Source organism: Cygnus atratus, chromosome 10, assembly GCF_013377495.2.
Source record: "Cygnus atratus isolate AKBS03 ecotype Queensland, Australia chromosome 10, CAtr_DNAZoo_HiC_assembly, whole genome shotgun sequence".
In the NCBI taxonomy this organism is placed as follows: Eukaryota; Metazoa; Chordata; class Aves; order Anseriformes; family Anatidae; genus Cygnus; species Cygnus atratus.
The window spans coordinates 6645007-6657914 of record NC_066371.1 but is presented as its reverse complement, the minus strand read 5'-3'; the positions used below and the strand labels follow the sequence as shown (position 1 = coordinate 6657914).

The 12908-nt window shown below is 51.1% G+C and overlaps 1 protein-coding gene across 26 annotated transcripts in view; it reads right to left on the bottom strand.

The window, feature by feature from the left end:
• The window catches only part of MAGI1 (membrane associated guanylate kinase, WW and PDZ domain containing 1), a 326290-nt gene extending 320461 nt beyond the window's left edge, over positions 1-5829 (bottom strand). For 25 of the 26 annotated variants that reach the window (XM_035546638.2, XM_035546640.2, XM_035546642.2 and 22 more), the window contains exon 1: positions 5452-5829. In XM_035546638.2, the coding sequence (XP_035402531.1) occupies positions 5452-5743 (292 nt within the window). In that variant the 5' untranslated portion in view covers positions 5744-5829. The remainder of the gene's footprint in view (positions 1-5451) is intronic. The other variant, XM_050712791.1, reaches the window with a different exon arrangement.
• Between the last annotated feature and the right edge of the window lie 7079 nt (positions 5830-12908).

Sequence of the window (12908 nt, the reverse complement as noted above, 5' to 3'; positions counted from 1 at the left end):
CCGAGACGTTGCTGCCACCGTCCCACACGTGGTGCCTCTGGTGACAGCAGGGATCTTCATCCAGCACAGCGAGGGTGATAACACTCAGTTTCTAAAAGGCTTTTTTTTTTTTTTTGAGCTAAAGAAAATTCCTGCAGAAATACAGACCCAGGGGATCCTGGATTTTGCTGTTCCTGGAGCTGGTACCGGAGCGGGATGGTGCTCGGGTATGAGGGCCGGTGCTCAGCCCCGTCCATCTGATCCCAGTGATGAGATTGCTTCTACAAACTCATGGCACCTGTGCACACAGAACCACCATTCCATGCTTTTCATCACAAAATTTAAGTCACTCGAAGCCCACACAGATCAAAAACCCGCACGCTTTGGTTTATGAGTTCCAACTGAAGTGAGAGATCATGGGGGGAAAAAAGAAGCAAAAACGTGAAATAACTAACAACTATAGCATATGTCCAGAGTAAAGAATGCAAATAAGAAACTTAGTCAATTAAAGAAACAAAACAAAACACACGCACGTCAGTAGAAGTCCTAAGGATGCCACCGCTGCCCACCCTCGGACACTGCTAATTCAGTAGAAAATGCCCCTGAGGCAGCAGCATCTTCTCAGTTTCCTTCAAACTGAGCGATGCTGAAACATAACAAATGAGGGACTTGTTGGCCCTGATCACCCATTTTGCACAGCCACAAAAATGCTGCTCAGAAGACTTTTACAACTTCGTGTCGCTGCCTTTAGTAACCGTCTCCCTGTGTGCGCACCCACCGTGAAGGAGCAGGATATTTCTCAGGCACCAAAGAGACAGAAATGGTAGAAGATTCATGAATGATCGCAGCCTGGACCAGTAAAAGATGACTCCCCAAAAAATGAAACATGTCGAGCTATTGATGGTTGGGCCTTCAAACCTGGTAAGAGGTGAATTTTCCATTTCGAACACGGCACGCAGAAGAGGAACCTTAAATCTCACAACAGCAGCTCGATAGTTCGCTCATGCAGAAGTTGTAACTGTCTTAGGAAATAAACTGAAACAGCGCACAGGATGGTGTTAACATCTTCTTTTGCAATCCTGTTGAAAGACTGCTCGTAATGAGACTTTAATTGTGATTTAATTGTGCCGTGATCTGGCTGGCCATAAAGAGGGAGCCTGGAGTCCCATCACAATGGGTGGAAAGATTGACCTTACTGAGGAAAACATAATCCCATTTCATGCCATTAAAAGGATTGTATTAATTCCCCAGCATTTTTACGGCACAGGGACGTGGCACCTCGGCTCCACCACCCATCTCGGGGGCGCTGACTCGCTCGCAGCTCCGTGGAGGACAGCTCCATGGCCTGCTTCGTCACAAGCACAATCAGACTAAATCCTGACAAGTACCGGACTGTACACGCAGGCAGAGCGAAGATAAGGTCCTCCTAACAGCACTATTTCAACGGGCAGACATACATGTATGACTGTTAAACGAAGTAGCACTTTAAAGAGAGAAGATTACTGATTTGTAACAAAATATACGAGAAGCGATGCGAAAAAGAGATTCTGTCTTCTTTTATTTGACGTTTCGGTAGTGACGCGCCCTGCCTAGCGCTCATCCCAGAGGGTCGCTGTCGAAAACAGGCCTTATAAATCTAACACGCATGAACATCTCCAAATTTCTGGATGGCAAACCTTTCACTCCGCTTCAAATCCACTTAAGGCCTCAAAGAATTTGGGTCACCCGGAAAAAAACGCTTACAAAATTCACCGTGCCAGCGAGCGGCACTCGGCTGCACCACCACCAAAGGAAAACGCTTTTTGGGGGCTCACGCCTGACGCCGCAGAAACCAGCTCCTGGGAACGACCAGAGCTCGCTGTATTTCTCCCGGTCTCCCCAGGCAGCTTTTCCCTCGGGCAGAGGCAGCCAAATGCCCCAAACAGCCAGCACGGGCCCTGCTGCAGCTCACGGAGGTGCAGACGCAATGCCAGGCACCGCCGTATCACAGAATCACAGAACTGTAGGGGCTGGAAGGGACCTCAAGAGATCAGCAGGTCCAACCCCAAGTGGTGTAACCTACTTAGTGTGAGGTGCCCAGAGGTGCTGTGCTGCTTCCCGGAGCTGGCAAAAGTACTGGATGCACATAAAGTTACAGACGCAGCAACCTTTTTTATTTTTTTCACGTTCTTTTGATTTTTTCATTATTTTTCTTTTTTAACTATAGGAGTACACCACTTGTCTCACCAACCCTCTCCAGGAAGAAAAAGGAAAAGGCCCAAAGACCAGCTCGTGGAAACTTTCTGGAAGAAGCAGTTTTTGTTCACGTCGGTCGATGAAGCTGATTTCAACACTCGGCGCTTGGCTCCTGCAGCGAATGCCAGCCCGACACCGAAGTGCACAGCCACCGCACCGAGCCTTACGATTTATCTCAGGGTCAAGTTAATGTTTGAAAAGAAACAAATGCAGCTGATAGCACACGGTAAACAGTGACTGTTTCTGTTTGGGGTCACACCTGCCCGTTTGCCCTGAATGTGGATTTAAAAAAACCCAACCACACAGCTCCTCCCTACTGTGGGAGCTCCAAATACCAGGGAAATTATTAATGGCATGAACTGATTGAAATATCTCATGGTTTCAAAGCAACTGGTTATTTAGGGCTTAGGATCCTGAAAGAGACTTTTTACGGAAGCCAGGAGTTGAACACAGAACTGAGAAACATTTTAAATAAGTGTATGAAAACATGGGCTTTGACAGATCTCCTTACCAAGCACCCGGCTTGGGGAGCATCTGGCACAGGCCATCGAACCAAAGAGTACAGAAATAAAAGGCCACAATCTGAAACCTCTCTGAATATGTCCATGCTTCCTTCAGAGGGAGATGGAAAGCCCAAATATCTTTCCTTAAATGAAACACGATCCATCTGTGGTAGACACGGCCTTAAGCCTTGTGAAGGACGGCACGATGAAGTTCTGCTCGTTCTGCCCGACTCTGCGAACCGGGAGACATGAAAAAGAAACAGGGTGCCTGATTTAAAATACTGTCACTTCTTATTGATTCATCTCAAAGAGCTGTTTTGAATGATGTGAAGTATATTCAAGGAAACCACAATGTCAGCAACGCAGCCGAGAAACCACCGTGTTAAGGCACTGCAAGTCTTACAGAAGAACACGCTACCACGGCTCCTATAATCCCATCTATTAATTCTGTACTCTCTGACCAAGCAATAATAAAATTGCATTTATTACCTCCACAGGAGTTAATTGCCAAATCCAGCAGAATTTGGGCACAGATGTAAGCTGGAAACAGTCATAAAAGCACCGCGTGTTAACGGAGGTTTCTTTCACACGTTTGACAGTTCTGTAAGTTACTAGGAGACATGACAGCAGGTTCTTCCTCTCTCTCCCCAAACCCAAGCAACTCTAGCAGTATATATTTTTTCTCAAATATAATACCGAAAAAGGGCACATATGGGGAAGAGAAAGGAAAAAAACTTTAAGTTTAGATTTCCTCGCTCTCTCTCTCACAGGGTAAGCAAAGGACCAAGAAATCCCATACGAGCAATATTAAATGCAGTTATTCCAATTAAGCAAATTCACATACGTTCCCCATTTTTGTACTTTGTAGGAACCCATTCAAAGTTACAACTCACAAAAGCAAAAGAAAATACTGGACGTGGACCTGTAAGTCTATAAACCGGAGTTTAATGATAAAGCAAGCGCACGGCTTGTTCAACCTTTCTTTCACAGCCTGCTCCCTTGTCATCCACTAAGTGCAAGGTCAGAACGGTTATTTTCTCTGTTCAGGCTGGCAGATGACTGACTCATTTCGAGTAAATTTCCTGTTTTTCCAGCCTTATAAATGTCATACAAAATAGACCAGGCAATAAAACGTATACGCTTCCAGGCTAGGATTGCCCTAACACTTCAGGACTGGCTGACTGGGCACTAGGAACTGGGAAGAGGAGGAGAATCAGAGTTAAACATATGTTTACAATTTCATCTTCACACTCCTTCGCTGTCTGCTCTATTGCCACACACCTCCTGTGGAATGACAGTTGCCATCCCCATAATGAGATTTTTAATCAACGTAGAAGCACAGCATTTTAATTAAAGCACTCTCCTTTCCTAGGCATACACTCCTGATCCGCGAGGGAGTTCCCCGCTCCGTGCAGAGCAGCGCACGGACGCCCAGCTCTCACTGAGGGAGGCACACGGAGCGGCTTTCAGACCACAGAAGTATTTAATGATTGAAAAAAGGGGATTTCTGAGAAGGAAAGAAGGAAAGAAGGAAAGAAGGAAAGAAGGAAAGAAGGAAAGAAGGAAAGAAGGAAAGAAGGAAAGAAGGAAAGAAGGAAAGAAGGAAAGAAGGAAAGAAGGAAAGAAGGAAAGAAGGAAAGAAGGAAAGAAGGAAAGAAGGAAAGAAGGAAAGGGCAAACACAGCCCTGCAGTAACCAGGCTTGGTTCGGGACGAGGGCGGCGCGAGGCTCAGGTGCCTGCCCTGGCTCTGGGCAGGGCTTTCAGCCCAACCAGCATGCTGAAAGCCAGCTGTCTGCCTCTCGTTTTGACCCTCCCGGAGCTAGGACACGTTTCCTATCAAATTCTGTCCCTTCTGGTGTATTCCCGTGGCAAGTTTCTATTTACACTAGGCAGCATTTCCAAAATAACCCAAAGTTTAATGGCAAACTGCTTGCGGGGAACGACCCCCACACCTTCCGTCACCCACCGCCGCCGCTCCCGTTGCAACATCGCAGGCTGTATTTTAACACCTGCTAAAGCGATCAGCACACAAGAAAACCTGCCCGATTTCCTCATACTTTTCCCCAGCCTCCTCTCCCCCTCCGTCCCGGGCGCTCCCCTCCTCGCTTTCTAATCAAGCGGAGAAAATGCAGGGGGGGCACAGGCATTCCTTCGGCGAGGACAGTTTTCTTGGAGGTTTGGCACTCGGCTGGGGCCATCCCACAGGCTCCAAACTTCCCAGCAGAGCCGTGCTGCGGGGCTGGAGCACCGTGACGGGGCACCTTCACCTGCTCGCTGGGTGCGCTCTGGCCGGGGGAACGGGGAACCCGAAGGGATAGGGAGCCTGCCACGGCGGGGTGGCCGTCCCCTCCTTGATGGTGGCAGCCCGCCAGCACTTTCCGGAGCAGGGTCAAGCTGGCACCCAGCAGCGTGGCTGCTCCGAAGGATGCTCGGAGGCGGGAGGTGGGCACCTCTGCCCGCGCTGGCCCCGGCTGCGGGACCCCCAGCCGACCCCCGGGGGCGTCCCCGCAGTGGAAGTCGCTTGCGGGGCTGAGCCGGGGTGCAACGTGCCCGTCCCCACCTCTGCGGGCACCTCGGCGCACAGCCAAGGGGAGCACGCGCGTGGGGGCAAACGCGCCCCCGGGGACACGCGCGGCTCCCCCAGCCGCCCCTACAGGACCCCACGGTGCCACGAAGGGCGAGGCCGCCCTCTCCACCCACCCCACCGACCCCGCACACCCCGAGGACCTCGCACCTTGTCGGACGGCTTTGACCACGATGGGCTCCTGGCAGCTGCGGATCACCTCCAGCACGTCGTAGCGAGGCAGCCCGGAGACGCGCACCCCCTGCACCTCCAGCAGCAGCTCCCCCTCGCTCAGCGCCTCCTCGCCGCCCCCCGCCGCCACCACCGCGCCCGCGTAGGGGAACTCGCCGTGCTCCGCGCCCCCCAGCAGCACGAAGCCCAGCTGCCCGCCGGGCCCCCGGCTCAGGGCGCACTGCCGCACCCGGCCGGCCCAGTGGCTCTTCTTCTGCACCACCCGCGCCATGGCGCTGCGCGGCCCTCCGCGCCCGCGGGAGCGCGCTTAAGCAGGTGCGCGGGGGAGCCGAGCCGATGCTTCATAGACCGGGCTGAGCCGAGCCGAGCCGAGCCGAGCCGTGCCGGCCGCTCAAGGCATCCCCGCCGGCGCCGCCGCCGCCCTCCCCAGCGTGGCTCCGCGGCCGCGGAAGGGAGCGCGCCGCCTCCCGTGCTTAAAAAGGAATATTGGGGGAATGGGGGGGGGGGGGGGGGGGGGACGGATTGAAGCGGAAAATGAAAAAAACGGGGAATGAAAAAAACGGGAAACCAAAGTTAAAATGGGAAATGGAAATGAACAAATGAAAAAAAAAAAAAGAAAAAAGAAAAAAAAAAGAAAAACGAAAAAAAAGAAAAACGAAAAAGAAAAATGAAAAAAAAATGAAAAATACGAAAATTAAAAAAAATTAAAAATTAAGATTAAATATTTAAAAAATCGAAATTTAAAAAAGTAAAAATAACAAAAGAAAAAAGAAAAGGAGAAAAAAAAAAAAGAAAAGAAGAAGAAAAGAAAAAAAAATGATTTAAAAAAAAATAAGTCAAAAAGTGCCCAACCAGCAGCTCCCAACCAGCAGCTCCGGCTCCTCCTCGCCCTCCCTCCCTCGGCCGCCGCGGGCCCGCTGCGCTCCCCCTCTCCCTTCGCCGTCCCCGCTCTCTCCCCCCGGTGCCCGCCGTCCCCCCGCTTGTTTTGTTCCCCTCGGCTCCGTCCCGCTCCGCGCCGCCGGCGCCTGCGCCCTGGCACGGCCCGCCCCGGCCCGGCCCCCGCCCGCATCCCCGCCTCCGAGCCCCGGCCCCGCACCGGGCCCCCCCCGCGGGCAGCCGGGCCCCCGAGGGTCGGGGAAGGGGATGGGAAAAGGGGGGGGGGGGGGGTCCTGCGCTGGCCCCGGGGGGGCGCGGCCCCGATGCGCTGCCCACCTTGCGGGGGGAGCTGCGGGAGGGGCCGGGGGGGGGCCGCGCGAAAAGTTGCACGCGTGGTGCCAGCGCTGCGGGGAGGCTGGGTGGGAGCGGGGGATGCTCTGGTCTCTGCTCTCCGCTTCTGGGGGCTTGAACTTAGAGCAGCACTCGAGCGTGGGCGGTTTGGGTTCCTGTGCAATCGGTCAGAGCCGTGGCGGGGGCGGGGGGAGACACACATCTGTCCCTCCACCCCTGGATCTATCCATCCATCCACCCCGGGATCCATCCATCCCTCTGCCCTTGGCCCCAGCTCTCCGAAGTTACCCAGAGCCAGTGCAAAAACTCAAACGGGGGAAAATAAGTAGGCGTGCGCAGCCAGCTGTCCCTTCCAGGTCGCACCCCGTGCTTCCAAACCTGAAAGCCAGGCCTCATTCTGAGCAGTTTATGCATCACCAAACCCCTTCCAGCAAGGAATTCAGCTGTCAGATGCGTGCCTGCCCTATTTCGCTACTCATCGGGGCTGAGAAGTGACCCAGGGAAACAAAGAGCCCCATCCCGCTCCCCACGATGCCCTCACAGGTGCTCTGCTGGCACAGCCCAGGGACTTTTGCTGCTCCCCATGTCGCTCTCATCCCCCCATCTTTCCAGCCACCTGTGTACCGAAATGATCTGCGATGCTGGCAGCTTGGGGTGCAGTAACTGGGGGTGCACAGACCCCAAAAGCAGTGCCGTCCCTGCCCTTCTAGCTGTCCTGGAGGAAGAAGCCTGTCCCTCACATCCAGCATCCCCATCGCCGCTTCCCTCCCACGGCTCTCATCAAATCCCCAGCACTGCAGGCAGCGCTCCGCAGCTGCACGCTCTGGCCCGGGTGGCACAGCCACCCCCAGACCAGGAACAGGGATGCTCTGCCCCCTGCCACGCAGCACAGCAGCGGGAAACTTGTGGGATTGTCAGTGCTTGGGAAGTTGGGAACGAAGGGAAACGCAGGATGGGACTCCTGAAACCCCAGTTCTCTGCCGTGCCCAGCTCCTGGCTCCTTCCAGCTCTCTGGAAGGCTTCTTTCCACTCGGGGCTTTGCTACTTTTCACGCTTAAAGCTGCGCTGATCCTCTAGCTCGCAGCAGCCGTAGCTGCCTTACGTCTGCTTTGGCTGGCTTTGTAACCAGCTACCCCATTTGTCACTTTTAGGATCAGGGCACACTTTTTATGTTGCCTTGACCAGTAAAAACTGGAATAGCAATCAGGCTAAATCCTCCAGAGAGTAAAGGCAGCAGCGTGGCCGAAGGGAAGGGTTTGTCTCAGCTGCCTGCCAGCTGAAGGTTGTGTCACTCGTGTGAGGTCACAGCCCAGGGAGACTCCCTCCCGCTCACGGCCAGACCTGGGTGTGACATTTTTATTGCCGCCGTTTGCGTGGGGTGTGATGCGACAGCCCCGCAAAGCCAGAATTCAGCTGGGATCCACATGACCATCGCATGCGTTGTGGCTGCCCTGACCAGATCTCACAGCACCACGCCTGCCTCGGGGAAAAATAATTGAAAAACACCATTTAGAAAAACAATTTAACTAATAAAAATTTATGATACAACAGATTTCTCAGGGCCGTTTTCTGTTTGCTCACAAACACTGCAACAGTAACGCACGTGTGATCTGTTCCCATCCTAATCCTAACGCTGTGCTCATGTCTGGGCCACCGTGTTCCAAAAATTGTTCTTGCTGGTAATTAACAAACCCTCAAAGCTTAGCCAGAAGTTTCTCTTGATTTTAGGGCTCTCCCTTCAGTTTTCCTCCGTGCATGATGTGTTTGACTGACTTCCTTCCATCTTCTGCCAGCTGCATTCAGTAAGGAACCTCAGTTCTAGTAACCTGCCCTGCTTTTTGCAAGGGTCTCCAAGGGCTTTATAAATGTTAATTAACAAAGCTTCACCTGGGATGATGCCTTCTTCCTCCTTCAGAGGAAGGCTTGCATGCTTTGGGCCCCACTGCAAACACAAAATAGCAGCTAAAACGGTTCTTTCAGAAAGGACGTTGACCTGTGGTCTTGGTCTCATAAGCATCTCTGAAATCTTAGGCTGTGTCCTGGATTTTAAAGTGGGTCAAAGTTCTCATCTAAGTTTTGATGAGAAAAAACATGGTTTTTACTCGTTTTGGGATGAAACACCACATTCAGTCACTGAGAACTCTGTGGGTTTATTAGAGTTCAGAGCCATACGATCCCACCAGAGAGCATTAAGAAAGATCACAATGATTAAGGCTATATAAAAAAAAAAAGCACAGATTACTTAATAGAGCAGAATTCATTTTTAATTTCCAGCTAAAACCCAAATCCTCATTGACATCATAGGCCTGGAGGCTTCAAAAACCCTGAATGTGTAGATCCTGGGATGAAGAGAGACTTTAAACAAGGTCTAGCCTTCCTGACATCGAGGTTTCCTGTCAGTACACTCATGCTGCTAGCATCTATCAGTAGGAAAGTCACGGTTTGCTGCATTTCCCAAACAGGAATTGCTGTTCACAGCAATCCCAGCACGCTCCTGCCAGAGAGGAGTTTTCTGCATGGTGTCCAGGTTTCTCTACAAGCAGGTACTGCTCCCTGGTAGCGCAGAGGAGCGGGGCTGACTCCGCTATCCATCCTCTAGCAAATGTTTAAGAAAAGCCCCAACTCCAGCTGCTGACCAAACCCACACTTGTAGAAATCCTCCCAAGCACAGGACACGAACAAATCTGCTTAGAGCCACAGGACAGGCAACAGGAGCACACCACGGGGTTTTCATAGAGCTGTGCCAGCCCGCTCCATCCTGAAAGGCAGCACCTTGCACAGGACATCACCACCATCCCACTGGCAGGGGGCTGGAGCTCCAGCCCATGGCACTTGCAACAGGAGACCGAGCAACTCTGCGACCACGGGATCCTAAGAAAAAGGCAGCTCGCCCCTTGCTGGGATCCACCATGTCACCTCTCTCTACAATTTATTTCAATAATTTCACACACAGCGGAATATAAAGCTGAAGATCAATCTCATAACCATATTAAGACACTCCAGGATATATTTTATGGGGCCATTAATATACTTCTTGGGTGGTTAAAGTCACCCACAGCATAAATTAATGGCTCCATAGGACATGCTCTGTCATATCATACAGCTTAAATAACACACAACAGGTTGTTACAGCACCTTGGGGATGTTGTCGTACTTTTTGGGCAAAACGCAAGGGCACAGAGCAGCCACCTGGATGCAGGCCTCGGGGTGTCCCGCAGAGAGAGTGAAACCAGCAGTCATCTTAAGAAGCAAGATTTTCAAAAAAATCCTACACATGAAGGAGTGCAGATCTCATTAACTTTCATTAGCATTTGTGCTCCTGAGCTTATTAGTTTCTTTCAGACACATCTTCCCTGCAGAAGCCGTTGCCGTTCCAGGATGTGATTGCCGTGGGTGCGGCTTTTTGGCAAGGACCAAGTCAGTCTGTTCCCAGCCTTGTAAAGCTCCCGAGAAGTCCAGAGCGGAGGGGATAGGGCACAGCCTGTTGGTTATATTAAGGATCAGATTTACTTTGCGAGGGAAGCTGAGCCTGCCACATGCTTCAACTTTCCAAAAGAAACCTGAAGGAAACCTCCCCACAGTATCCATTTTGGGCAGCTTTTGTGGGAGTGGAGGTTTGGTACACATAGGAGCATTTACCACTAATAGTTTCAAAATGGAAAAAAAATCCTGACTTTTCTAGTCTTTCTTGTCTATGATCTCGTTGCAGAAGGAGCAAGTTCCTGCCCCTAGTCTGGTACATATTAAGTTTTACCACTTCACATTCTTCTCTGGGAATTTTTCTTTTGCTATTTTAATGGGCCCACATGAGCTAAGAGGGACTTTTCAGTAGACAATAGCTTTGTCCTGCTAAGATAAGCTATCCTAAGCTCATCTGTGTCAGCTGATAAGCCTCCCCCTTTCTGCTTCTGGAAAAAGAAGGGCTTGCTTACCTCTGTGCCCAAGGCACCAACACTGCCCACTTTCATTTCAGACCCTGAAAGTCCTATCCTCTCCTTTGTTCCTCCACCTCCCCTCCACAGATATGCAGTGAACCACTTTGCATCCTCAAACACCACTGCCAGCTTTGCTGAGGCTAAAGGAGATAACATTCCCTGTTTTTCTCCTGCTTCCTACACTGTACCACCTTCCTGTCCCATTCTGTCACCCATTTTCTCTGTACATCTTCTACACAGAAAACTTCCCCCCCCCCCCCTAAAATCCTGAAAACTAGTGGGAGACAGCTAAATTAGGAAAGGTTTCTGCTATAAGGAGAGGGAGAATCTGAGCCTCTTGAAGAGGATGCGTATTGAGTGAGTTGATAGTCCCTTACAATGCAACCGTGTTCAAGGCTGATGGCCTGAGCACAGAAAAGAGTAGGAAGAAAAAGCTCAAAAATCCACACCATCCTGTAGCACAACCTGGTTTAAACAGCTTACATGGAGCTACTTAAAGGTGTCCATCTCATGGGTTCATTTGACAATAAAACTAGACATGAAGGCTCTGCTTCACCAAACTAACCGGCACACAGGACTGAGGCAGTACAGTGCCTTGACTGCCGCCTCCCCCATGCAGGATTATTCTCCAATGTGAAGAGTCAAAGGTCAAAGCCCAGAATATTAATAGCGATACCATGTACAGAACAAACAGTAGAAATCCCTTTTCCCTGTAGAAACTCTGACTGGGAGAAAGATTTCAATGACAGAGAACTGGTTTTGTTCTTTAAAGAAAGAAAAATAATGTCCAGGTGCCCTCAATACAATTAAAAGAAAGGAAAAAGTTGTTGTGTCTTGTCATCATAAGGCATGATGACAAGACACAACAAGGGTTTGGGGAGGAGTTCCTCCAGAGCAATACCAATGCACCCTTCCTTCAGCAGTGCGGTAGCTGGGAGGTCCCTCTCTGGGTCACACACTTGTAATTCTGGCAAAAGCCACAACAGACAAGGCAGCAACACAGCCCTGATCCTGCAGCCATCTGGGGACTGGCTTTGCTTTGCTCATGAGAGTGATTTACAGGCATCAGACAAGCCACATGTGTAAGGCTGAGCACACACAAATGTTCTCAGAAGCAGAGCCAATTAACACACCACAAGATATCATTCAGTGATTTGGAAGATATACAACCCGTCTTGCTTTTTGAAGCAGCGAAGCAGAAGAATTCATCGCTGTGTCTGATGTTGTATCCTCACAGAAATGGCCCTGATCTACTTGCTCTTTGCTGGTCCTGTAAAAGCATCTTCAAGCTAAAGCAGCATCTACTTCACATTCGAGCTTGATCCAAAAAAAGCAGCATCTTGGATGCCAGGCGCTACCCCTGCAGTGCCTTACCCCCTATGGAAAGATTATGATCATCATCACTGCTATTTATATACAATAATGGCCAGAAGCCTTGGCTGGGATGAACGGCTCCCAGGGCTGACTCTGGTGAACATCAAGGGAGATGCTCCTCTTCTCCAACCAGCTCCAAAGAGGGACTCGGGGCCTGGGAGCAGGTCAGTGGCAGTCAGGCTGAGGATTCCTGACTCCCTGCCTAGTGTCCTAATATTAGCTCGCATTGTCTCCCAGACTGGCGTAATTCTTTCACATGAACCGCGGGCCCAAATTAGCATGTCTCGCTGCATAATCTGCCAGACCATCCTGTGCGCTAAATTAATCAGGGACTGAGCAAACATCATGGGAACAGCTCTCGTATATTGTATGTGGGCTAAGCTATTCCTACAGCATTGTTTGCTTTATATTTTCCTAGCATCATCACACAAGTACGTTGGGCCAGATCCTGGAGTGTTGGCTGTGCGCTCCTTCCTGCTCCAGCCCCGCATTTCTCTCCAGCACGGTGCAGAGATGAAAGCCGGCTCAGCGGTGGCTCTGCCGGGAGCGAGCTTCGGGAAGAAGTGCTAACAAATAAACTCCAGTTGGGCAGCAGATGAGCAAAGCGAGAAGCAAGGAGGAGCACGAGGGCTTGTACGAGCTCCAGCCTGTCCTCACAGAACATGCCGGCCTCCTCGGTGTGGTATTTACAAGCTTCCTTCCTTGTTTCACAGTCAGCACACTGACAGGTTTTCCTCTGTCACGTGTACATCTTATCTCTGGGCAACTTATAGTGAGACCTGGCCTCCTCCTGCCACTGGTCTCGTCCCCCTCTCACAGAGCTCACCCAGTCTCCCACCCCTGAGAGGCTTGAACCAGCAGAGATGGAGGAAATGGCGCAAGGCCCCATTGTGGCTCGCC